The sequence below is a fragment of the Herpailurus yagouaroundi genome, unplaced genomic scaffold (assembly GCF_014898765.1).
Source record: "Herpailurus yagouaroundi ecotype Mexico unplaced genomic scaffold, PumYag 28, whole genome shotgun sequence".
NCBI classification, from domain to species: Eukaryota; Metazoa; Chordata; class Mammalia; order Carnivora; family Felidae; genus Herpailurus; species Herpailurus yagouaroundi.
The window spans coordinates 122,999,953-123,026,065 of NW_024412376.1; the positions used below are offsets into that span (position 1 = coordinate 122,999,953).

Genomic DNA, 26,113 nt, shown 5'->3' on the forward strand with positions numbered 1-26,113 from the left:
GGTACAATTGAGGCAAGAAATGCTACAGTGAAAACAGGGAATTTAGTTTATATACATGTTAAAATCATCAAATTCCAGAATGCTGGCAGCAAGGTTTATTCCTCCAGGTAGAGGAGACTGAGAATAGAAAGATTCTTTGGGTAATTCTGGTCACACATGAGAAAAGATGAAGTGACACTGATGTGAGGGGTTATTCAAAGACAACCCTTCCAGATCACCCCACAGTGGAACCCACTTTTGACAAGTGCCATCCACTTGCACAGACCTTCCCACTGGTCTTTTATAACGCTGCACTCTATAGCCAAGGATTACCACACACCAGATAGGTGAGAAAAGGAACTAATGTGAAAGAAACTATAATAATTTAAGAGAGATAAAAAATGTTATTGCAAAGATTAAAAAAAAAGGGATGGGGGAGGGGGAAGACCAGAGAACAAAAAACAGCTCTAAGAAATTAAAAATTCCGTATCTAGAATGAAAAACTCAATAGAAGGGCTGGAATATAAAGTTAAGGGAATATTCCAGGAAGTACAGCAATAAGAGACAGAAAAACTAGAAATCAGAATAGTTCAAATGTGAGTAATAAATCCAAAAATGAGAAAAGAGGGAAAATGGAGGGGGAAGGAAATTATTAGTTAATTGAAGAAAATTTCCCAGACTAAAAAATCAGCATTCCAGGTTTTCTTTCTTAATGTTTATTTTTGAGAGAGAGAGAGAGACAGAGACATAGTGTGAGCTGGGGAAGGGGCAGAGAGAGGGAGACACAGAATCTGAAGCAGGCTCCAGGCTCTGAGCCATCAGCATAGAGCCCGATGCCAGGCTCGAACTCACAAGCTGTGAGATCGTGAGCTGAGCCAAAGTCGGACGCTTAACTGCCTGAGCCACCCAGGTGCCCCTCAGCATTTCAGATTAAAAGAGCCCACTGAAAGCCCAAGATGAAAATACTCAAGACACACCTTTGCAAAACTTAAAAAACCAAATTCATAAACAACTTAGAATCGGAATGGTGGAAAGGTGCCAGAGTTCTCAATAACTCTATATAAGACAATGGAGTAATGTTTTCAAAATTCTGAAGGAAAATAATTTTCAACCCCGGATTCCATTACTAAATTGTGGAGTATGAGGCTATGCTGAAACATATGTTATAGATATGAGGTGTCAAAAAAGTTTACCAACTGTACTCCTTCCTCAGGGAGTTAACTAAGAATGCTCTCTGACAAATTAGGAGTAAACAGAGAAAGGGGAAGACACATGACCTAGGAAACAGAAGATCTAAGACTAGAGAAAGGCAAAATGCACGTCCAGGTAAAGAGAGATCCTAAGACCATAGCAGGTGGCACAAAAACAGACACATAGACCAATGGAATAGAATAGAAACCCCAGAACTAGACCCACAATCGTATGGCCAACTAATCTTTGATAAAGCAGGAAAGAATATCCAATGGAAAAAAGACAGTCTCTTTAACAAATGGTGCTGGGAGAACTGGACAGCAACATGCAGAAGATTGAAACTAGACCACTTTCTCACACCATTCACAAAAATAAACTCAAAATGGATAAAGGATGTGAGACAGGAAACCATCAAAACCCTAGAGGAGAAAGCAGGAAAAGACCTCTCTGACCTCAGCCGTAGCAATTTCTTACCTGACAAATCCCCAAAGGCAAGGGAATTAAAAGCAAAAATGAACTACTGGGACCTTATGAAGAGAAAAAGCTTCTGCACAGCAAAGGAAACAACCAACAAAACTAAAAGGCAACCAACGGAATGGGAAAAAATATTTGCAAATGAAATATCGGACAAAGGGCTAATATCCAAAATCTATAAAGAGCTCACCAAACTCCACACCCGAAAAACAAATAACCCACTGAAGAAATGGGCAGAAAACATGAATAGACACTTCGCTAAAGAAGATATCCAGATGGCCAACAGGCACATGAAAAAATGCTCAACATTGCTCCTCATCAGGGAAATACAAATCAAAACCACACTTAGATATCACCTCACGCCAGTCAGAGTGGCCAAAATGAACAAATCAGGAGACTACAGATGCTGGAGAGGATGTGGAGAAACGGGAACCCTCTTGCACTGTTGGTTGGGAATGCAAACTGGTGCAGCCACTCTGGAAAACAGTGTGGAGGTTCCTCAGAAAATTAAAAATAGACTTACCCTATGACCCAGCAATAGCACTGCTAGGAGTTTACCCAATACAGGAGTACTGATGCATAGGGGCACTTGTACCCCAATGTTTATAGCAGCACTCTCAACAATAGCCAAATTATGGGAAGAGCCTAAATGTCCATCAACTGATGAATGGATAAAGAAATTGTGGTTTATATATACAATGGAGTACTACGTGGCAATGAGAAAGAATGAAATATGGCCCTTTGTAGCAACGTGGATGGAACTGGAGAGTGTTATGCTAAGTGAAATAAGCCATACAGAGAAAGACAGATACCATATGGTTTCACTCTTATGTGGATCCTGAGAAACTTCACAGAAACCCATGGGGGAGGGGAAGGAAAAAAAAAAAAGAGGTTAGAGTGGAAGAGAGCCAAAGCATAAGAGACTCTTAAAAACTGAGAACAAACTGAGGGTTGATGGAGGGTGGGAGGGAGGGGAGGGTGGGTGATGGGTATTGAAGAGGGCACATTTTGGGATGAGCACTAGGTGTTGTATGGAAACCAATTCGACAATAAACTTCATATATTGGAAAAAAAAAAAAAAAGACAATAGCAGGACAAGTAGGCCTAGAGAGAAGCCAGTCCATACTGGAACAGGTTGGAGGACTCAAGCACTTAACATATTTAACATACCAAGAGCAGATTTACACAACTCTGAAAAAGTTTGGGGCTTAAGTAACAAGCAAATCAACTCTTACTGAAACAATACTGACTCCTAGGACTTGTAGGTCAGATCATTATCTTGGACTATGATGAAACTACCACAATATATTACTCATGAGATTCTGCTCAATCAGACAATTGATAAACTTCCTTATATGTTATTTATTCTGGCCCCTAATTTATAGAAATAAAATTTCATTTCCTCTACAGAAGTAACAATCACATTTACCTTAAAAACTCCATACCATGCATGATGTATTCTTGCGGGGAAAAAAACCAAACCTGAACATAATCTAACTATAGATCTCACCACCAGTTTATAGAAAATACAGGGGACGGAAAAGCATGTTAAACATCCAGAAATGTAATTAACCAAATCCAAAATGTTAAATATTCTATAGAATAAATGAAAGGAAAAAAAGGAGGAGGATTAAAAGACTTTAAGAGAGAGATCAACTAAATGCACTGTAAGGACTGTGTTGGATCCAGATTTGAACAAATCAACTGTAAAAACAAATGAGATGATCAGAAAAACTTGAACACTAACTGAAAATTAGAGGATTTTAAGAAATTATCACTAATTTTTCTTATTATGAATATGGTATCATGATTATGATTTAAAAACTAAAGTTCTTATTGCTTAGAGAAGCATACTTAATATTTAAGTATAAAATGCTGTTATCTAAGATCTGCTTGAAAATAATCCAGCAGGGAAGGGCTACATGTGTAACAAGATGTTAAATGATGAAGCTGAGTAATAGGTATATGAGATTTCATTATGTTATTCTCTGTACTATTTTGTGTGTTCCAAATTTTTTAAGTTTTTTTTTTTTAAATTTTTTTTTTCAACGTTTATTTATTTTTGGGACAGAGAGAGACAGAGCATGAACGGGGGAGGGCCAGAGAGAGAGGGAGACACAGAATCGGAAACAGGCTCCAGGCTCTGAGCCATCAGCCCAGAGCCCGACGCGGGGCTCGAACTCACGGACCGCGAGATCGTGACCTGGCTGAAGTCGGACACTTAACGGACTGCGCCACCCAGGCGCCCCTAAATTTTTTAACAGTTTTAAAGATTCAATGCATCTTACCACTGGGTAGTCGAAGAGAAGACCACACATCCTGAGCTCCCCAGTCTGGAGTGAGTGGAGGACAGTTGATCACTGGGTATGCAGTGTTACCAGACATCACTGGTCCTAAACCATTGCTTCTGCCTGCCACTGCCACAAATACAGTAGGAATGCCATCCCCTAGGGAAATTACACACATGTAATTGAAAGGAGGTTTTAAGATAGGTGAAAACAAAATGTCTATGTGCCTTAACTCCTTCAGTTCCTTTATTAGCAGTCTCCACAAAAAGCAAAATAAGACACTATTATTACATATACATTCAAAATATAGATTTCACTCTGCTACCTATTATATCTCAAGTAACAAAAGAGGGAGAGCGGTTTGGCCATCTTTGAGATATATAGTATAAAGGGAGTACTAGAGTGTGTGAGGGAATAGCTCAAAGGCCCCTTCTACTATGGCTGCTTAGGCTCACTGGAACAAAGAATGACATTACGCCAACTAGGGTCTATCCTGGTATCCTTCAACCAACAGGGTATAGGAAGACCTCATTAACACAGACTAGAGGTTCAGGGGCACATGAGTAAAGGCAGGCAGATTCAGTAATATAGTACCCAAATATTTAAGTCTCTTCAATATACTTTCTAACATATCCCTTCAACATTTCATTCTCTGATAAATTTATAAGTTATTCCTTTGTTTCTTAACACAGATTCCTAACCTGAAATCTAAAAATTTTATGTATTTACATTTTTCTGGATAAAGAGTTCAGGCTTTCATTAGCTTAACAAACAGGTCTAGAAACTATCCCAGTCCCCCGGCCCCCAAAACTGAATAACTATGCTCCTATAACAACTACCTTGAGAAAGTATACTCAAATCAACATTTTTCCCAGTTTAGAAACATTTGGTCAGGTGTATGAGACTCCATTATTCTAGATCAATACTATCACATCAAGCCGTTTCTTTTACATGCTAAATTCTAAAATTATTTCTTGGGGCACCTGGGTGGCTCAGTCGGTTAAGTATCCGACTCCTGGTTTTAGCTCACGATTTGTGAGATTGAGCCTTGTGTCGGGCTCCACGCTGACTGTGCAGAATCTGCTTGGGATTCTCTCTCTCCCCCTCTCTTTGCCCCTCCCCTGCCCACTCTGTCTCTCTCAAAAATAAATAAATAAACTTAAAAAAATAAAAAAAATAACAAAAATTAAAAAATTAAAATTCTTCCTTAATTTTATGTTTAACTGCCTCCTAGGAAAGGCTGTCCATTAAAAATACTTGAGAGGCTCTGCTACTTCAACTTCACTCCTCCCAAAATTGATATGGGGCCTATTTTCTGTTGGAGCATATCAGAAATACTTGAGGGGCTTCTTATTAGTTAAAGACCTAACTTTTATTTTCCTTCCATATTGCATTTTCTTTTTTCGAGGAGGGGGCTCTACTCCTTTATTTACTTATTTTTTTTTTTTCAACGTTTATTTATTTTTGGGACAGAGAGAGACAGAGCATGAACGGGGGAGGGGCAGAGAGAGAGGGAGACACAGAATCTGAAACAGGCTCCAGGCTCTGAGCCATCAGCCCAGAGCCTGACGCGGGGCTCGAACTCACGGACCGCGAGATCGTGACCTGGCTGAAGCCGGACGCCTAATCAACTGCGCCCCTCAGGCACCCCTATTTACTTATTTTTAACATTTAAAAAATAACAACGTTGTTGGCACACAGTGTTGCATTAGTTTTAGGTGTGCTCATGTTGCATTTTCAAATCTTTCTCCTTGAGCCATTCTTTTCTAAGTGCCTTCTTTGGAAGTGCATATCATGAAACCCTAGACTACCATATTTTTCTCCTTGGATACATGGCATAGCTCTTCTTCAGTATTATTAGTCTAAGCATAAAATTTTTAGCAAAATCAGGAGAACTTCCTGAAATGCTCTAGTTGTATGACATTTACCTTCATACTCTGCTTTAATTCTCAGAGTTTCATCTGGTCCTTTATGGGCAGATGTTACCCGAAGTTCACATGGAATGCCAAATTTTCCACAAGCCGCCTTGATTTTTTCACAGTGACTCAGATCCGAAGTTGAGCCCATTAATACTACAACTCTGCACTGACTTTCTGATTTCAGAAGCAACTAGAAAAGAAAAACACGGACATGCAAAATAAAGATGGCAAAAATGGATAAATATAGAGATGAATACCATGAGAATAGTCAGTTTACAGAGCTATAGTAAAATTACAACTGGACGGAATATTTTCTTTCCTAATAGACCGAATTCAAGACAGAGACAAACAGGACAAAATGATAGAGGATTTCTTTTCCAAAATAACCTCTATATATAAAGAAAAGTGGTCTTCATACTTAAGACCTAAAGAATAACATTTAAGAAAAATTTTTTTAATGTTTATTTTTGACAGAGAGATGGATAGAGTGGGAGCAGGGGAGGGTCAGAGAGAGAGGGAGACACAAAATATGAAGCAGGTTCCAGGCTCTGAGCTGTCAGCACAGAGCCCAACACGGGGCTCAAACTCACAAACTGCGAGATCATTCCTGAGCCGAAGTCCACTGCTCAACCAACTGAGCCACCCAGGCGCCCCTAAAGAGTAACATTTTTAATGAGATAAATTACATCTACTATTATAATACAAAGCAAGGATAAATACTGAACCCTTCTAATTAATACTCAGGAAGCTGTAATATAAAATATTTCATCCTGGGGTGCCTGGGTAGCTCAGTCAGTTAAGCATCCAACTTCAGCTCATGTCATGATCTCTTGGTTCATGGGTTTGAGCCCTGTGTCAGGCTCTGTGCTGACAGCTCAGTGCCTGCTGTGGATTCTCCGTCTGTCTCTCCCTCTCTCTGCCCCTTGCTCACTTGCTCTAAGATAAATAAACATTAAAAATATAATAAAATACTTCATCCTAAGATTTTTCATATATTCAGTTTAATGGAGATTTTAAGACATAATCAGCCAATCTAGTTTCTAGACCTGTTTGTTAAGCTAATAATTTATAATCTATAAAAAAGAGATATATCTTTTTTCAGTTGGTTGCTTAGAACTCAAAATGCAAATGTTTCTATGGACATGATGTACTTAAAAGTAACTATGACTGTTGGATAACCACAAATCACTATTTCCATGTAATTATAATAATAACACCATAAATCTTAAAGTGACATTTTAATGTCAGATTGAGTTCTAATTCTGAAATCTGCTTATGGAACTCATGCTAACGGAACACTGAGGAGCAGTGGAGAGGGGTGGGTGGGAAATATAAGAGGCAGGGAGGAGACAAGGATTCTAGTATTCCCCAACAGAATTTGGGAGTGTACTGGCCAGTTTTACAGCAAGGGGTTTTAGTATGTCACTAAGAACAGTCTGGTGTACATTTCTTAAAGGTGCTCCTTGTTTTAAATCCAATGGAGAAAAGAAAGTAACTACAGATTCTCACTTTTATTTTCCTTTTTGAAGCAAGATTTTCTTAAAGAAAAACACAGTACAGTATGACTTTACTATAAAAGTTTTACCTCTACTCTTTCTGCAACCCACTCAAAATTTTTCTTTACCATCTGGAGCCCTTCAGGAGTTACTTCTTTGAGGTCACGATATGACTAGAAAATAGGGTAGAAAGTTTAGAATACAAATATTCTATTAGTAATATTTTTACTAACTAAAATTATTTGATTTTTGCGTTTTGGGTAGATTACGAAGAGCCTGAACAACAAGGAATGTATCTGAAAATGTATGGGTCTATAAATTCATTTCTTGAATTAAACTAGAGAAAGTTTAGATAGTGAAGTATACTTGTATTTTCATTTTATTTCATTAAGTGCTTTGTACACTAGCAACTTTAGTTAACTGCCCTGATAATTCTTATGTATGAAGTATAGACAGCATCTGCCCTTATTTTGTTTTTCGTAAGAGCAGAAACGTAACCTGGTAAGATCCAGAACACTTGGGACAGAGTTCCAGATCTGCCACTTATAATTATGACAACATCTATCATCATCTCAGTACCTTAGTTTTCAATTAGCCAAACAAGAATATACTTGCCCTGTGTGACAGTCATAATAAATGAGAAATCTGCTTTGTAAATGTAAACTGTTTCTATTATAATTTTTTTTTTCAGGGTACAAGAAATTTAAGACTTATTTATCCTTAAACGTAAATAGCAGTTAACTCAGGCTCTTAACACAGGGAGTAATAATTGCCTTTTCTTTCCTTCCATTTTCCTGTTCACCTCTATCCCAGCCTGATCTTGCAAAGGATAAAAAACCCCTGAAGCATTACCTGTTTGTCTTTCTGTTGGCTTCGATCTCCTGATGGCCAGAGTCTCCAGGAATCATTATCAATAACATCAGCAAGAACAATTTCTTTGGTGGTTACATCAACACCAAATTCAATCTAGAAAAAGCATATCACCAAAGAAAAGTTTTCAAAACTCTACAGCTAAAGGCATTTCTCAGTTACAATCTTTACTCTCAAACCTCCATTTTATTTGTACCTTCATGTCAACCAGTGTACAATTCAGGGGCAACCAAGATTTCTCCAGTATTTCAAAAATAGCCTGTGTAGCATGACTCATGATATCCACTTCAGTTTGGCCTATAACAAGTCCAGCAAAGCAAAATTTTGCAGCAATTAGCTGTTCTTCAGACCACTGTGGATCATTATTGGCATCATCCTGAAAACAGAGTAAAGGAATACAATTAAATATAAAAATTTTAACCTTTTGAGATAAACTGAAGTCTTTTTTTCCTTGACCAAGAACTCCTCAGAATTATTTTTCTCTAAATACTTAACTTTTGGTTAAAATAACCCTTTAATTCACAATAATTATCTTTTTTTTTAAGTTTATTTTGAGACCGAGCACAAGTCGGGGAGAGGTAGAGAGAAAGAATCCTATGCAGACTCCGTGCCATCGGTACACAGCCCCACACAGGCCTGATCTCTCGTGGCCTGATCACGACCTGAGCTGAAATCAAGAGTCCGATGCTTAACCGACTGAGCCACCTAGGCACCCCAACAATTATTTTTGATTTCTCTATTTTTATTTTTTTGTAAAAAAAAAAAAAAAGTCTCAAAGTTATTTTTTTTTTTAAATGTTTATTGGGGTGCCTGGGTAGTTCAGTCTGTTAAGCATCTGACTTTGGCTCAAGTCATAATCTCTACACCCAACATAGGGCTTGAACTCATGATCCTGAGACCAAGAGCTGCATGCTCTATCAGATGAATCAGGCAGGTACTGCTCCTAACCTCATTTTTGATAAGAATTTATAGAAGACTACAAGTCTTTAGGGTTATTATTTGATAATTCAAGAGACTTAATATAAAGACATTAGTAAAAAAAAAAAAGATTTTCATTTTATTCTAAGTAGTGTCCCAATTTCACATGAAATTTTTCTTTAAAAAAATTTTTTTTAATTTTATTTATTTATTTTGGGGAGAGAGAGACAGAGCCCAAGCAAGGGAGGGGCAGAGAAGGAGACACAGAATCTGAAGCAGGCTCCAGGCTCTGAGCAGTCAGCACAGAGCCTCATGCTGGGCTCGAACCCACAAACCGTGAGATCATGACCTGAGCCGAAGTCAGATGCTTAACCGACTGAGCCACCCAGGTGCCCTCACATGAAATTTTTCTTTTATGAATTTTTGATTTGTATTACAACCATAATATAAACATTTTAAGGTACGCAGTTCACTGATTATACTTGATCTGGGCCAAAAGGCTGAGAGGCGATTTTAGTTGACTGTTTAAAAATGTTACACTGACATTACTTCTGACGTTGGAACTATGCTTAACAGCATAAACAAAGATGGAAAGAGAAAAGCAATCAAAAAGAAAACAAATACAAATTTATAACCACTGATTCCTACATTTTTATTATGTTTTCGCTTGTAATAGACATTGGTAATAGTTTTTTCTGTATTTTAATATAAAAAGATCCCTTGTATTAGCCTTTACTTCAAACTCTTCAAAAAATTTTAAGTTTCTGAATTGTTAAGTTTTCTTCCTAGTAACTGCTAGTTTTAATTTATTCATTTTGGTAGTGATCTTGAACCAAAGTTAAGATTAAGTAGAGTTTCAGAAATGTTTTAAAAATCTGGATTATCACTGATAACAAAAATGTACATTATTGACATATATTTCTGTAATGAAGGTGCAATATCAAAAGTTTTAATAATGTTTAAACCTTTTGATTTTGAAATTTTAAGTTTATTGCTATGTTATAGTAAAGCACAGAAATACAAAATAATTACCTTGAAAAACATCTCCACTTTAGGTGGGTAAAACTTATATCCTTCCTTGACACCAGGATTTCTTTTGAGAAAAGAACCCGTTGCTATTCTTCTGCAAACCCATTCAATTGGAATCATTTCACACTTAGGTGCAATGAAAGCTGTCTCCCCACATTTTCTGGTGAAAGCAGTTTTGATACCTATATATTGATAAAAAGTTTTTTTAAAAAGCATTAAAACTGTGTTTAAAAAGGTACATCTGAGGCATAATAAAACTGTTAACACACAACAAAATGAAACAAAAACTATCTAGCCAAATGCATTATCCTTAAATGTAATTAAAAAAAATTTTTTTAATGTTTATTTATTTTTGAGAGACAGAGTGCAAGCAGGGAAGGGCACAGAGAGGGAGACACAGAATCCGAGGCAGGCTCCAAGCTCTGAGCCATCACCACAGAGCCTGGCACAGGGCCTGAACCCATGAACCATGAGATCATAACCCAAGCAGAAGCTGGACATCCAACTGAGCCACCTAGGCACCCCCCCTTTATATGTCTTTTTTTTTTTTTTTTAAGTGGAAGTAGGAAAACAAAATTATTAACATGGCTTTCTTAATGCTTATCAAAATATTTAGCATATTTCATTTTAATGTTGCATGGCAAAGCATATAGTGGATCAGAAGATCTGGGTCTCAGAGTCTTTACCATTCATTCATTCAGACATTCAAGAAATACTGAGTAACTCCTCTGCTACTGCTTACCTAACTTTGCACTAGGCATATGACTCATCTAAGTAGTACTAATTATCTTTAAATCAGATTTGGTGATAAGATTCTCATATTTGATAGACCAGTATTATATGGGCCTTATAAAATATCAAACTACAGGGTGCCTGGGTGGCTCAGTCGGTTAAGCATCTGACTTCGTCTCGTCTGATTTCCTGGTTCGCAAGTTTGAGCCCCACATCGGGCCCTGTGCCGACAGCTCAGAGCCTGGAGCCTGCTTCAGATTCTGTGTCTCCCTCCCTCTCTGCCCCTCCCCTGCTTCACTCTCTTTCTCTCTCTCTCTCTCTCTCTCTCAAAAATAATAAAAATTAAAAAAGAATTTTTTTTAAAAATCAATCCACTTATCACAAGCAGATATAGCCCTACATTCTGGATAGCCCTTTTCTCTTAAAATTTGAAGGAAATAATCCCTGAAAAAAGTCTCCAATAGGTAGCAGCAGGAACTGCAGCCAATGTGGCCAGGAGGAAAGAAAACATCTGTTCTTCCTTTCCCTTCTCTTTTACTCAAATGTTAGTGGAAAACTAAGATAAAGAGCTAACTTGTGATGGGAGCTATTTTATTTGGGGGTCTTGCAAAATAACCTAATACTAGTTACAATTTTTATGAATCATATGATCGATCAACTCCACTTTTAGGTATTCCAGGTACTAACACTGGCAGCCTGAAGATGAGCATTATTATGTTAACCTATACAGGTTTCCAGGATATGTTTTACTCATGTTAATGCTACAGTATTACTTTGTGCTACCACGTAATAACACTTCTAGAAAAGGCAGTATTGAAAAGAACTGAAAGCAGGGACTCAAATTGATACTTGTACACCAAAGTTCACAATAGCCAATCATCAACAAATTAATAAATAACCAAAATGTACAATATACATATAATGGATTATCGTTCAGTCATTTTAAAAAGAAATAAAACTCTGATACATGCTACAACATGAATAAACCTTGAAAACATTATGCTAAGTGAAATAAAAGTATTGTATAATTCCGCCTACATGAGGTACCTAAAAAACGCAAATTCATAATCAGAAAGTAGAATAGAGATTACCAGGAGCTGGGAAGGGAGAATGGAGAGTTTTGTTTAATGGGTCATAGTTTCCATCTAAGATGGTAAAAAAGTTCTGAAAACGGGAAACTGTAAACGTACTTAATGTTATAGAATTTACATTTTTAAATAGTTAAAATGAGCGGTGTCTGGCTGGCTTAGTCAGTAGAGCATGTAACTCTTGATCTCAGGGTTGTGAGTTCAAGCCCCATGTTGGCTGTAGAGATTACTTAAAAATAAAATTTTAAAAATGGTTAAAATGACAAATTTTATTGTGTATCTTTTACCACAATTTTTTAAAAATATTTTTTAAATATTTATTTTTGAGAGACAGAGAGAGACAAACAGAGTGCAAGCAGGGGAGGGGCAGAGAGAGAGGCAGACACAGTATCCGAAGCAGGCTCCAAGCTGTCAGCAGGAAGCCGATCCAGGGCTTGAACTCACAAACCACGAGATCATGACCTGAGCCAAAGTCTGAGGCTTAACCAACTGAGCCACCCAGGCGCCCCTTAATTTTTTAATTAAGCTCTATGCCCAACATGAGGCCTACACTCATGACCCTCAGATCAAGAGTACATGCTCTACTAACTGAGCCAGCCACTCCACCACAATTTAATTTTAAAAAGTAGCAAGACCTGCTTTAGGTCAGACATCATAAATCCGTTTTCATTTGTTTAATCCTCATAATACCTGAGAAGGTAGATAATAGGGGCAAACATTCAACAAAATAGATAAGGATAGAAGCATAGTAATCATGTTAGCTAGTACTAGATAAAGTAGGGTTTCCAATCAACGCTTTCAACTCTGTGTGGCTACCCAATTAACCACTATGCTATATTGCCTCTCCTAGAAGTGTTATTACATCACAGCACAAGGGAATACTATAGCATTAACATGAATTGAAGCAGCTGCTGGAAACCTGCATGGGTTTAACATAATAATGTTCATCTTCAGACTGTAATGTTAGTACCTCCAATCCCAATCTAATCCTCTAAAATCAATTTTTTCTCATCAGAAAAAAATAAAAAAAATTTTGATCACATATATATCTATATACATACATATGTATATCCAAACATGAAAGGAATCAACATTTATGGAAGTCTTGCACTGTGCCAAGTGTTCTATGTGTTATCTCATTTAACCATACATAACATTTTTCAGGTAGGTGCTATTATGTTTATAAAAATTTTCAGGTAGGTATCATTGCATTTTACAGTGAAAGAAACAGAAGCTCAAAGAAGTTAAGTAATTTGACAAGCTAGGTCATGGTGCTAATCAGTAATGGTGCCTGGAACAGTTTCAAAACCTGTACTGTTTTCTCTGTATTCCCTCTGTGCTTGACCAGTACAATTTGATTGTAACAGAATTGTAGTATGCTACATGAACAGGAACTCTGGGAAAGAATAACAGTGTAATGGTCATTTTAACCTTTAAAGAATGATTGGGCTCATGCTCATGGATAGGCAGATGATTTAAGTCAATCCTTAACTTGAGGCAGTAACTACATGCCTAGCTTCAAGAATTTTTCCTTTTTAGATCTGTTAATCATTAGTCATATTTGTGTCTACCAAGCTTGAAAGACCAGTGTCCACATCTATCCTTTAAACATAAACAATCATTACTTTCTTCAGAGGAAAACCCTTCCTCACATTTAAGAGAACTGAAAGAACAGAATCAATTTACGGCAAGACTCTTACACAGAAAAAAAATTTTTTTCAAAAAAAAAAAATTCAGTTTAGATGATGATTGCTCTAATACACATCATCTTAGCAAATTTCATGACTGCATGCAATGAGAAAAAGAACTCCTACCATGTAGCAAATGTCACTTCATACTCTGAATTACTGTGTCTGACAACTAATCAGTCCACATTATCTCTGGGGCCACCCATGTATTAAGGCTGTCCAGCTTCTTGTCTGTGGTTTAGCAACTGCAGGACTCATACCCATGACTACTAACACACCTAAATGTAATTACGGTAGGTTTCTGTGGGAGAACCGAGACTTAAAAGATTAAGTTTTGATTTTTAAGTATTGAGACCAAACCCACACATTTTATAACTCAGGTGTAGTATGTAGAATATTATTTCCATGGAGAAATATTACTTGTATCTATTATTTGTACAGTATTTTATAGTTTGCTTATGATTGACAATATGAAAACTAGAATCCTAATTTACTAATTGTCATTTGGTACCCTTCCCACTCTAATTTCTAGAAAAACCTTAATTAGAACATAACCTTGCTTATAAAGAAAGTAATTAAAACAATTTTTAATGTGTTTATTATTTAAAAATTTTTTAAATGTCTGTTTATTTTTGAGAGCACACACATGTGCGAGCAGGGGAGGGACAGAGAGCAAGGGAGACACGGAATCCAAAGCAGGTTCCTGGCTCTGAGCTGTCAGCACAGAGCCCATTGTGAGGCTTGAACTCACGAACCGTGAGCTCATGACCTGAGCCCAAGTCAGATGCTTAACTGACTGAGCCACCCAGGCACCCCTAATGTATGTATTTTTGAGAGAGACAAAGCATGAGCAGGGGAGGGGCAGAGAGAGAGGGAGACACAGAATCTGAAGCAGGCTCCAGGCTCTGAGCAATCAGCACAGAGCCTGATGTGGGACTCAAACTCACAGACCATGAGATCATAACCTGAGCTGAAGTCAGATGCTTAACCGACTGAGCCACCCAAGTGCCCCTGAAAGCAATTTTAAATAGACCACTAGGGGTCAACTAAACATACCATTTATTTAACTGTCAGTGAGTAAAAATTAGATAAAACAACAATTAGATAAAACAACAGAATTCCTAATCTATCCTCTAAAACAAATCTAAGAATTTTTTAAAACTAAAGTTTTCCTTAATTTCACAGTATATAAAACCTGAAAAATATCTTTCAACATTTCCTGTGAACCAAGTAAGTTTTAGTTAAGTATGCCAAACACAGTGATTTAAATGTAATTGTTGGAGTACTTCATTTAGGGTAACAAACTTTCCCTTTAAAAATGCAAGGCTTTCAAAGTCAAAACTGGGAAAATCCTGGACAAAGAGAGACAACGTGGTCACCTTAACTTACTTTTTGTTAAGCCCCAGAAAGCACACTGAATACTCCCTTCCTGAATAAGCAAATAAAAACTTGGGCCTGTACTTACCTTGTTATTTGAGAGTATTTATATATATGTAAATATATATACATGCAATTCTGTAGCTATGTATAATTACTATGGATACGTAGGTGCTATATTTTTTTTAATGTTTATTTATTTATTTTGAGAGAGGTGGAGGGAGAGAGAGAATCCCAAATAGGCTCTGCACTGACAGCAGCAAGCCCGAAGTGGGGCCCTAACTCACACTGAGCCACCCAGGACCCCTGATTTTAGAATTTTTATTTTAAGCCTTCCTTGACTGGTGGTTTCTCAGTGACTGAGCAGGTTTTTATACAGAGCATCAAACTAATTTTAGGTTCCTTTTGCAGTACAGATTAAGTGATCCATTTTTAACCTCCCAAGTTATCTCATTCTCCTATACATATTAATGTTTTAAAAAGTTGCTTAATACTATAAATTGTTAACAATAAAAAAATTAGCTGCTGGGGTGCCTGCATGGCTTAGTTAGTTAAGTGTCCGACTCTTGATTTCAAATCTGCTTTGGATCCTCTGTCCCCCTCTCTCTGTCCCTCCTCCGCCTGCATGCTCTCTCAAAAACAAACAAACATTAAAAAAAAAAAAATCCTAAAATCGTATTACTTAGGAAATCTGAGTGGTCCTTTAAGTTTATAACAACACACTCACTTTCAATATATAGAAGGATTTATGGTATGGAGACAAATTACGTTGTCAATTAAGTTAGTTCCACGCTAACTTAAAAACATTCAACAGAAAATGATGAAAGAGACAAAACTATTCAAGAACCCATTCTGTACAGACAGAACTAATTTAACTTGAATTACCTTGTTATTTTGTGGAAGGCAGGTATATCTATCTTGACTAAAAACAAAGTTATTAAATTCCTTTGGATTTAGAAAGATTAAGAGAAATTATAAACATGCTATGATAAGAGAAGAGGATTCAGTAGGCAGAGAGGGACAGATTAGGGCCTTAAGTCCCTTGGCAGGGAAAAACACCTGTTTTCGAACAATGCTGGGAGTGTCTGACCACAGCAAGTCCCCTCAGGCATAAGGTTCCTCTTAAGAATGCAACATACTCCACGATCTCGCAGTCGGTGAGTTCGAGCCCCGCGTCGGGCTCTGGGCGGATGGCTCAGAGCCTGGAGCCTGTTTCCGATTCTGTGTCTCCCTCTCTCTCTGCCCCTCCCCCGTTCATGCTCTGTCTCTCTCTGTCCCAAAAATAAATAAACGTTGAAAAAAAAAAAAAAATTAAAAAAAAAAAAAAAAGAATGCAACATACTCCACCTACTCCCCCTCAGGTTTCCCCTCCAAATTTTGACAAAAGACCTAAGTAAGGCCATAGACCACTCCTCATACAATGGAAAGAGCCAATCAGATATGGACAACCCAGAACCTAGAACTAGCAAGCCAATAAGACTACAGTCTGAGAAAGAACAAGGGGGAAGGCAAGGGGGAGGGCTGACCAGATCCTTATTAAAAAAAAAAAAAAAAAAAAAAAAAGGACCCTAGCCTAGAGTCCTCAAGCATTCACTTTCAAACGTTCCTTCTCAGTAATGAGAGCTTTCCTACTATTCTTACTTTCTTATACTCTAATAAACTTCTGCCCACTGCTCATTTTGTGTCCACCTCTTCATTCTTTTTTTTTTTTTTTTTAATTTTTTTTCTCAACGTTTTTTATTTATTTTGGGAGAGAGAGAGACAGAGCATGAACGGGGGAGGGGCAGAGAGAGAGGGAGACATAGAATCGGAAACAGGCTCCAGGCTCTGAGCCATCAGCCCAGAGCCCGACGCGGGGCTCGAACTCACGGACCGCGAGATCGTGACCTGGCTGAAGTCGGACGCCCAACCGACTGCGCCACCCAGGCGCCCCGACCTCTTCATTCTTTGAAGCAGGGAGACAACGAATCCTGGGTATTGTGGTAAGAAATCCTGCAATACCTTAAAGATATTGAGGGTTCGGTTCCAGACCACAATAAAGCAATTATTACAATAAAACAAATCAAAATGGATTTTTTGGTTTCCCATGCATATACAAGTTATATTTTATACTATACTGTGGTCTATTAAGTATGCAATATCACAATGTCTAAAAAACTGTACATACCTTAGTTAAAAAATACTTTATTGTTGGGGCGCCTGGGTGGCTCAATCAGTTGAGTATCCAACCCTAGATTTCAGCTTAGGTCATGATCTCACAGTTTGAGTTTGGGCCCCGCATCTACACTGTTAGCGCAGAGCCTGCTTGGGATTCTCTCTCTGAAAATAAATAAAATGCTTACTGGAAGCTCTAAGAAATGAAAGGGCAACTGGGAAGTAAAAGGAGACAAAACTATTAAATTATAAAGTTAGAACTAGGGTAGTAAAAAACTAAGCTTTTATTTTATAAGTAAGGAACTGGAGGGTTCAAAGATTGAGTGATCCCAGGCAATGAGGCCTTTTACACTTGAGGGAAAGAGCTCAAAAATTTTTTAAAGTTCATTTATTTAAGTAATCTCCACACCCAACGTGGGACTTGAACTCATGACCCTGAGATCAAGAGTCATACATTTTTCTGTCTGAGCCAGCCAGGAGCCCCAGAAGAGCTCAAATCTTTTATTTATTTATTTATTTATTTAAAGTTTTTTTTTTTTCAACGTTTATTTATTTTTGGGACAGAGAGAGACAGAGCATGAACGGGAGAGGGGCAGAGAGAGAGGGAGACTCAGAATCGGAAACAGGCTCCAGGCTCTGAGCCATCAGCCCAGAGCCTGACGCGGGGCTCGAACTCACGGACCGCGAGATCGTGACCTGGCTCAAGTCGGACGCTTAACCGACTGCGCCACCCAGGCGCCCCTCAAATCTTTTATTAACAGAGGTTTCCTACACTACAGACAAATCAGCTGTTAACTGAATCCCTGCAGAAAAGCCCATTATCTTAATTCCCCTTTCTTTACTCCAAGTGCCCTCCATAGAAAGTTCTGATCTTAATTTCATCCTTTTGAATAGATGTCTCTATAGAAAATAGGCTTCTTTCAGTTTTAGAGTAGGAGGTAACCTTGGAGATCTTTGATCTAGTTTAAATTCCTCACTTGGGACAGGGTGAGAAGGTGTGGCAATCTTCAAATACTTTTCAGGGCTTTCAAGTGGAAAAGGGATTTGAAACTCTGTCTTATCTCCAAGGCGCAGAGCAAAGAGTAAATGCCCAGAATTGCAGGTACCAAATTTCAACTATCCAATTACAACTACCTAACGTCAGAATAGGCCTCCCTCATAGAGAAGTCTCTCCTAGGAAGATGTCCTAGGAGAGAAAAATTACATAAAATATATGTGTGCCAGAGAAAGACCACAGCAAACTGTTAAGATTCCTTAACTAAATGGCATTACTAATTCCAAGTTCAGTAAAGTGTTATAGTGAAATTTAAGAGTTCCTGGTTTGATTTAACTTAAAGCTTAGCTTGTGAGACATCCCCAAAAACATGCTGTTAACCCAAATAATGTCAACTCCCGATGAAAGAGATCAGAGTGCCCTGTGTGTATGTGCACACTCAAAAGGAAGGAGATTGTGCAGGGAGGCACCTACCTGTTTTCCTGTAACAAGTGAAAAATATACCTGGTAGTCAACAAGCTGTTAATCCAAATAATGTCATTTCCCCCATGAAAAGGACCAGTATGTGTGTGTGAGAGAGAATATGAAAGTGGAGGCTATTGGGAGAGCCACTTACCTGCTTCTTGTAACAACTGAAAAATACAACTGGTAGTTTTATTTGAGATTGCAGCTTTTCCTTCCAGGTGATTCTTTCTGGCTGCATTTCCTGCTGTAATCTGGTCCTTGGACTGAAGGAGGACTTTTCCTGGACTATCTAGCAATTCATAGACTTCTTTTGTTTTACCCTCATAGAGTTTTTTACCAATATTCAGCACTGTGGAAATAAAATGGAAACATCAGATTTCAGGGAAAAATTTCCTAATTGAAGACTGAATTATCTAGAATGATGAATCAGGGAACATACAAAGTGGTTAATAATTTTAATAAAAAATCATTCACCTGCATAGAACCTTATACCCTACAAAGTATTTTCACAGGCATCATATTTGATTCACACAATTTTGTGAAAAATTAGAACTATGTAAATAATTACAATTGACCCTTGAGCAATGTGGGGTTTAGGGTTGAAAATCTGCATATAACTTTTACTCCCCCAAATCTTAACTAATAGTTTACTGCTGATCAGAAGATCAACGTTATCTGTTAAGAGGTAATGTTAAATGCTTGGGTAACGTGTTTTGTCCGTTATGTGTATCTTATACCATATTCTTACAATCAAACTAGAGAAAATAAAAAAATTTTTTTTAAGTTTTTTATTTATTTTGAGAGAGACAGAGCACAAGCAGGGGAGGGGCAGACAGAGAGGGGGAGAGAGAATCTCAAGCAGGCTACAGCCTCAGAGCTTTCTGTAGCAGGCAAAATGGCAAAGTTCAGCCAGAAGGGTTTCTTGATGTTTAGTTAATGTGTAAGGAGAGGCACCCCCCACCCACTGAAGTTAGCCCATTTCCAAGAGCCTCTATTTTTTTTTTTTTTTAGTTCACAAGCATGTGCACGAATATGGGAGAGGCAGAAAGACAGGGGTAGAGAGAATCCCAAGCAGGTTCCACACTGACAGCATACAGCCTGATGCTGGGCTTGATCTCACAAACTGTGAGATCATGACCTGAGCCGAAATTAAGAGTTGTACGCTTAACTGATTGAACCACCCAGGTGGTTATTTCTTAATCTTTCTTCCCTATCCCCCACTGTTAATCCTTTCTCCACACTAAGATGTAGGAAATTGTGAGGAAGTGAGTACAAGAGACTAATTTTGATGCAGGTCACAGACCTAAAAAAAGTAGACTCTGGTCATTAGAAAGAATGATTTAGATGAAGGTAACAGAGGCAACAGAAGTTTAAGGACTTAAAATTTCCAAGGGAAGAAATCACCCTCACATTCCCAGAACAAGGACTCATTCTTAGTATTGGCATTTTTTAGTGTCTGTGCGCCAGGTACACTAGGGATATACCAGTAAACAAGAGAGAGTTCTTGTTCTCATGAGACCTGAGCCTGAGGGAAGCTGAAATTAAACAGGACATCATAACAAGTATGATGTAAGAAACAGACTATAGGATCACAGGTTCACAGCAGGCCCACCTAACCTAGTCTAGACATCAGAGAAGAAAGGCTGGAACAAAGTGAGGATTAGGTTGCGATCAGAGGAAGGATAAACACTTAGCCAGAAGAGGAAAAGGGGTAGGTAGTGACGGTGACCATGGGGTAAAACAGTACATGGCAGAATTTCAATATGGTTGGAACACTGTGTGTGCATGCACTGCTATAGGGTAGGGGAAGGAGGTCAGCAGCTGAGAGTAAAAAAGAATGGCAGGAGATAAGACAAGGAAGAATTGGGCAGGGGTAAGATCACCAGCTAGCAGAGGTAACCATTAAACCAGTTACAATTCAGTTTAATAGTTGCCACTGCAGGATACCTAATCTAGAGGATGAATCCCCACCCTATCATAATGTCCTGACTCACTGACAAGGTTTAAAAGGCTCCTCAAGATAGAGCCTCAGCTTAGTGCTCCAACTTCACATTTCTTGATTCCCTTCCCAGAACTCTAACTTCCATGAATGAATTTCTATATCCCACTCACAGGCTTTTGACATGTTCTCTCTTGGCCCAAACATAGTTTCCTTCCCTTGCATTTCACTATTCATTCTTTAGGCCTCATACATCATGTTGATAATGTGTAGATTTTATCCTAAGAACAACCATGTGGCTTTTAAACACTTCAGCAAAATGACAGATTCCTATATTAGAAAGATTATGGCTGCTGCGTGGAAAATGAAATGAGGAAGGGGTGGATGGAAGAAAACTAAAGACTGAAATACCAGTTAGGATGCTCTTGCAGCAATACAGCCCAAGAAATGTCCTGGTCTAAGGAAAAAGCAGTGGTTGAAAGGCTCAAGATATTTAAAAGGTAAAAGTTTTAAGAACCACTCATTCAACATAGGGATAAAAGAGGGGGAAAGTCAAGGATGTTTCCTAGGTTAGCTACAAGGCAAAAGAAAGTTTTTAACTACTGCACCTCCACAATTCAGTTGAATCCATATTTATTACCTAGTTGTTAAACAGGGTAGGAATTTCAATTAATGGATAGAAAAAACATACTCATAGGAGACATATATTACAAGTGCCAAAACGCCTGCTAAGAACTAGCAGATGAATTCAGGAAAGACTGATGACTGAAAATAATTTGTGGCACTGAAATTTAAGAGTCTTGAAATGTATAGAACTTCCACAGAGAGGAGATAAAAAGTCTAGGGCTGTTCCCTCCAGTAAGGGAGCCTCTAGCCACATTTGGTCATGAAATATGAAACACGGCTACTCCAAATTGAGATGTGAGTTAAGTTTAAAATACACAATGGATTTCAAGATGGGAAAAAAAAAGGATGCAAAATAGCACACATTTACAAATATTGATTACATGCGGAAACGATATAGTTTTAGATATACTGGGCTACATATGATATATTTACAATTCATTTCACCTGTTTCATTTTACTTCCTAAAATGTGACTACTAGAAAACATAGTTACATAGAGTTTTACATATTTCTATTGGCACTGTTCTCCTAGACACCGCATAAATGAACACAGATGAGTGAACTTGGTGAATTAACCTAACTGGAATATAGGTATAGGATTCACAAGAGAGAAAAATCAAAGTTAGGGTTGAAGGGATAGGAAGAAAGCAGTATGCAGGAGGTGAAAGGGTCTTCAGACTGAATTTTAATAGCTCTTGGGTTGCCACTGAACATTTTTGAGCAAGGAAGTGCCATTTAGAAATCATAAAAGTGCCATTTGAGAAAGATTAACCTGCCAGTTAGATTCTACCAGTTTGGATGTATGGAAGGAAAAGACCTGTTCTAATACCCTGATTTTATGGAGTTGTTACTCATTATCATCTGGATCTTTTTGTTTGGTCTCTCTCTATATTTTTTTACCTAAGTTCAATTTTCTTTGTGGAAGACAATGTACTGACTAGCCAACACAAACAAGTTGGTTCATCATAAATTTAAAAATTGGGCGTGTGGGGAAAAACACACTTAACCAGCATAAACGTCACAAGCTATTTTTCCTGAGGATCTAATCACTCACACATAAAATGATTATGTAACTATAAATGCAAACTAAAGCAAGGCAACTTTTTGCCTGGTGCTTTTGGAGCTCTTCAAAGCCATCATGGCATCAAGACTATAAAACACACACACATACAAAATCTGGACAGAAAAAAAGTAAATTTTCAGTAAATTCAATTATTAACTTTAAGGAGATAGCAGGTTATTATTAACCTAATAGGAAAAGCAGGACTTTGAAAAATCCACACGTTTCTGTGATTGTTTTGCAATATCTATTGATTACCAACACGATCTTCAGGCACCTCTCCAACCCCTGACCATTTCTCTTTGTATTCACTCTTTCTCTACTTCGTTTCCTTTCCCCAATCCAGAGTCAGTTCCGAGTATTTCAGAAAGTTCGGAAAGGCCCGGGAGGGCTGGGTTTCCTACGCCTCTCTTGGCGGTGCCTGGGCCACGTGTCCACCCGCCCAGCGGCCTAAAGAGAAGGCTGCAGGGAGACCAGACACCGCCCGGGGGTGGGAGAGGCAGCCAGGAGGGCCGCAGGGCGCGCACGTGTCCGCACCGAGCTCGCAAGCTCCAGGCGGGAGGGCAGGGAGTCCCCGGAATATTCCTGGGGATGCCTGTTACTCACCCTCAGCTGTAGCCATTATCCTGCGTGGGCTGAGGGCAAACGCCGCGCTGGGAACAGAGGCAGGGCTCTGGAAAAGAGGAGTGGTCAGAGAGGCTCACCCGGCGGGGAAGGGAGGGCGGCGCACAGACCCACCCCCGGCCAGGCCTGGTATTCCGGAGCGCAGACTCAGGCTCTCAGCTAGTACCACAGTCCGGAGGAATGCCTGTCTTCTCTGCTGCCCCGGCGGAACTTCGGCTCCGGGAGCTAGCTTTACCCCCGAGGCTTCCCGCCGCGCAGACGCAGAGACGCAGGCTTCCCCCCGCCCCTACCACCCCGCGCGGGCCCTGTTCCAGAAGAGGCGAAAAGTGGCGCGCACTGGCGGCCCCTCCCGACTCTACAGAGGCTCGCTGACCAGCCCCCTTCTCAGCCAGAGCAGTTCATAGGTTGGAGCGTACCAAGTAATGACGACCGGGGGAAAGCATGTGCGGAGGAGCATACAAAATTTACATCTTCTGGCAGAGAAATGACGTTAACCCTACTACTTTCATCACCCTAACCTTGGATGTTGGAAAATAACGGAGATTTCCACGTGCAGCAAAAACAGCTCCCCTTAGGGCTCCGGCGGAGGACTAGCTCCACCCTAGGCGTCTGTGACTCCTCCTCTCAGCCAAGGAGCCTCTAGCCCCCTCCACGCTCATTGGTGGATACTGAAGGGGCGGGGCAGGGTGGCAGGGGGCGAGCTAATCACGCTTACTTTGGGAAAGCGCGCGCCGCCGCAGTAGCTAGGGTCGTGCGGCTGGGAAGGAAGCGAGCTTGAGGCGTAAGGGCCGAGCGGGCAGCTGGTTGGTGCTCAGGCCGCTGCCGCGGCGGCAGGTCCCTCCACGTGCTTTCGGCAGCGACATGGAGCTGGAGGAGTTGGGAATCCGAGAGGAATGTGGCGTCTTCGGGTGCATCGCCTCAGGAGAGTGGCCCACGCAGCTAGATGTACCGCATGTGATCACTCTGGGACTTGTGGGTCTGCAGCACCGGTGAGCAACCGGCTGAGGGGTGGGGGTGGCGGCGCGTGTGCTGCTTCTTCAGCACAAGCTGTTTCCCGCGGCCCGTGTTAGCGAGCTCGTGCGCGCCTGAGGGCCAGGAGGCCAGACCTCTACTACCTGGATTGGTATCTGCCTGTGGCATCGACTAGGTGGCCAAGGCGTGCGCGGGCACCACCTTGCATCCCTGGACTTCTCCCTCTCAAGCCCTAGTGCTGTTCAGGGGCTCCCCTCCTCCCAGTATGCACCCCTCACAAGTCTGGCCAATTTGTTAAGGCTCCGGTTCTCTAGGGTTAGGCGGGTCGGAACTTCTCCCCGACTTAATCTTGCAGAGCCTGGAGCTGCTTTTGAGAAAGGTTTGTGTGGCGTGGCTGCTGGTCCAGGACTTACAACACCTTGAGGTGTTCGCGCGGAGCCTTCAACCCACCACAAGCTTTTGTTTGCAAGGGCAAGGCTGCTGTTGAGCAGACTGGAGATTTGAATGTAGGCACAGCTATGAGAATTTAGGAATTCTAGAGTTCATACCCCCGGAAACAGCTAGTTGATATTCAAAAGGAACTCCCGGTTGTAGATCTCATACAAATTAACTGAAAATAAACCAGTCACAGGAAATAGTGCATCTGAAAAAGATGCACGGGTTTCAGATAATGAAGGAAAAAGGTTGTAAGAAGATGCCAAGAAGTAACTCCCTTCTTTATTTAAAAGGGAGCAGTTCCTGTATGACAGGATACATACAGATTTTTGGTAGATCCCTTTGAGTTAAAAAATAACTTGGCTTCTGTGATCGTTCCGTTTTTTACTACCTGGAATTTGCTATAAATCTAGATTTAACATTATCGCTGAAAGTATTACAAAGTTTTCATAAGGCAGTAACTGCAGCAACAACTTTTAGAACATTTAAGCAACTTGGCGATAAAACTTATCAGCAATATGGGAGGAACAAGTATAAATGAAATACAAATGATTTGCTTTCCCTCACCAAACTTGAAATGTAAGTAGTCTTTTTGATCTTTTCAGGGTCGCAAATACTTGAGTTTGTTTCACATCTTGTGTACGCCTCCTTAAATGCTGAGAGTGACTTAGAGTCTGGGAGGAATCAAAAAGAATATTTTTAACTTGAATGACTCTAACTTGGATACTTGTGGGTTGACCGTAATAGAAATCTTGTCTTAAAATACTGTACATTTCTTTGAGAAGATTAGATACAGAATCCAAGAAAAAACTAAAATCTACTTATATGGTAGTGCAGAGCAACATTAGTTTATAACATCTTAGGATAAGTTATTGTGGATATTCTCTGAAGGTAAGAGGTGTGCAGAAACGAGGGATGTTTATAGAGTTGCCTGGCAGTCTGTGGGAGACCAATGAACTGACCTTGATTTTTTTTTTAATTATTTACTTTTTAACTAAAATTACTCAGAATGTTCATCTTCAGTCTCTCCTTTAAATATGTGCTGAAAGAAAAAAGGACTTTTTTTTCAAGTGAATACAACTTGATTCCTAGCTACATGCACTTTTCTGTAGTTGCTTTTATGTGAAAGCATTATGCAATTAGACAATACAAGATAAGAGCAATAAAAATGTAATTATAATAGAGCAATAATAAATGGATTCTATGAGACTGCTCATTTGGCCAAGTAAATCTTTGTTAACTTGGTTTTGAAGATTGACCTTGTGATGTTTTCAGTAACAGTGGCAAGGAACCCAGTAGCTTCTGAGGCACAAATATATTAATGGAAAACTGTTTAATATTTTCCTTGTGTAGGCATAGAATCATTAAGGGGCACTGAGGAGGCTGTTCCTCTCCCATAATTTTATCCAATTCAAAATTTTGAATTAGCAGAAGTCCCTACTCTTTAGAGGAACTGACTCGGATTGGAAGAATATCTCCCTAATGTCTTAAAGATAAAATCTACTCTGAACTAGTAGGTAGGGCTCAGAGATTAAGAACTGATGTTTTTCAATGACATTGAATCAAGGAACATTAGAACTGGATGCCTTAGATAGGTTATCATAGTTTAGTATATAGTAGAGTTAGTTATATACACTGTACACTGGCAAGCGGTGGTCCGTTGCAGAGGTCTGTACCTCCTCACCTACTTCCACTCAATCGTTAGTTGTTTTAAAACCACAGTAATAACAATTCTATTGTTGGATTTTTTTTTTCCTTTTTGATGAAGGAATTTATTTCTCATGCATTATCTTTT

At 39.3% G+C, this 26,113-nt stretch overlaps 2 protein-coding genes across 10 annotated transcripts in view; one reads left to right on the top strand and one right to left on the bottom strand.

The window, feature by feature from the left end:
- PAICS (phosphoribosylaminoimidazole carboxylase and phosphoribosylaminoimidazolesuccinocarboxamide synthase) overlaps positions 1 to 26,113 on the bottom strand; it is a 53,506-nt gene that overhangs the window by 7,991 nt on the left and 19,402 nt on the right. For all 9 annotated transcript variants that reach the window (XM_040482935.1, XM_040482923.1, XM_040482904.1 and 6 more), the window contains 8 exons: positions 22,894 to 22,960; positions 18,814 to 19,011; positions 10,168 to 10,346; positions 8,414 to 8,593; positions 8,200 to 8,313; positions 7,437 to 7,520; positions 5,861 to 6,041; positions 3,933 to 4,091 (listed from right to left, as the gene is read on the bottom strand). In XM_040482935.1, coding sequence (XP_040338869.1) covers positions 3,933 to 4,091; positions 5,861 to 6,041; positions 7,437 to 7,520; positions 8,200 to 8,313; positions 8,414 to 8,593; positions 10,168 to 10,346; positions 18,814 to 19,011; positions 22,894 to 22,960 — 1,162 coding nt within the window. The remainder of the gene's footprint in view (positions 1 to 3,932; positions 4,092 to 5,860; positions 6,042 to 7,436; positions 7,521 to 8,199; positions 8,314 to 8,413; positions 8,594 to 10,167; positions 10,347 to 18,813; positions 19,012 to 22,893; positions 22,961 to 26,113) is intronic.
- PPAT (phosphoribosyl pyrophosphate amidotransferase) overlaps positions 23,636 to 26,113 on the top strand; it is a 33,850-nt gene continuing 31,372 nt past the window's right edge. Inside the window, exon 1 of the mRNA XM_040482946.1 lies at positions 23,636 to 23,900. Coding sequence (XP_040338880.1) covers positions 23,773 to 23,900 — 128 coding nt within the window. The 5' untranslated portion in view covers positions 23,636 to 23,772. The remainder of the gene's footprint in view (positions 23,901 to 26,113) is intronic.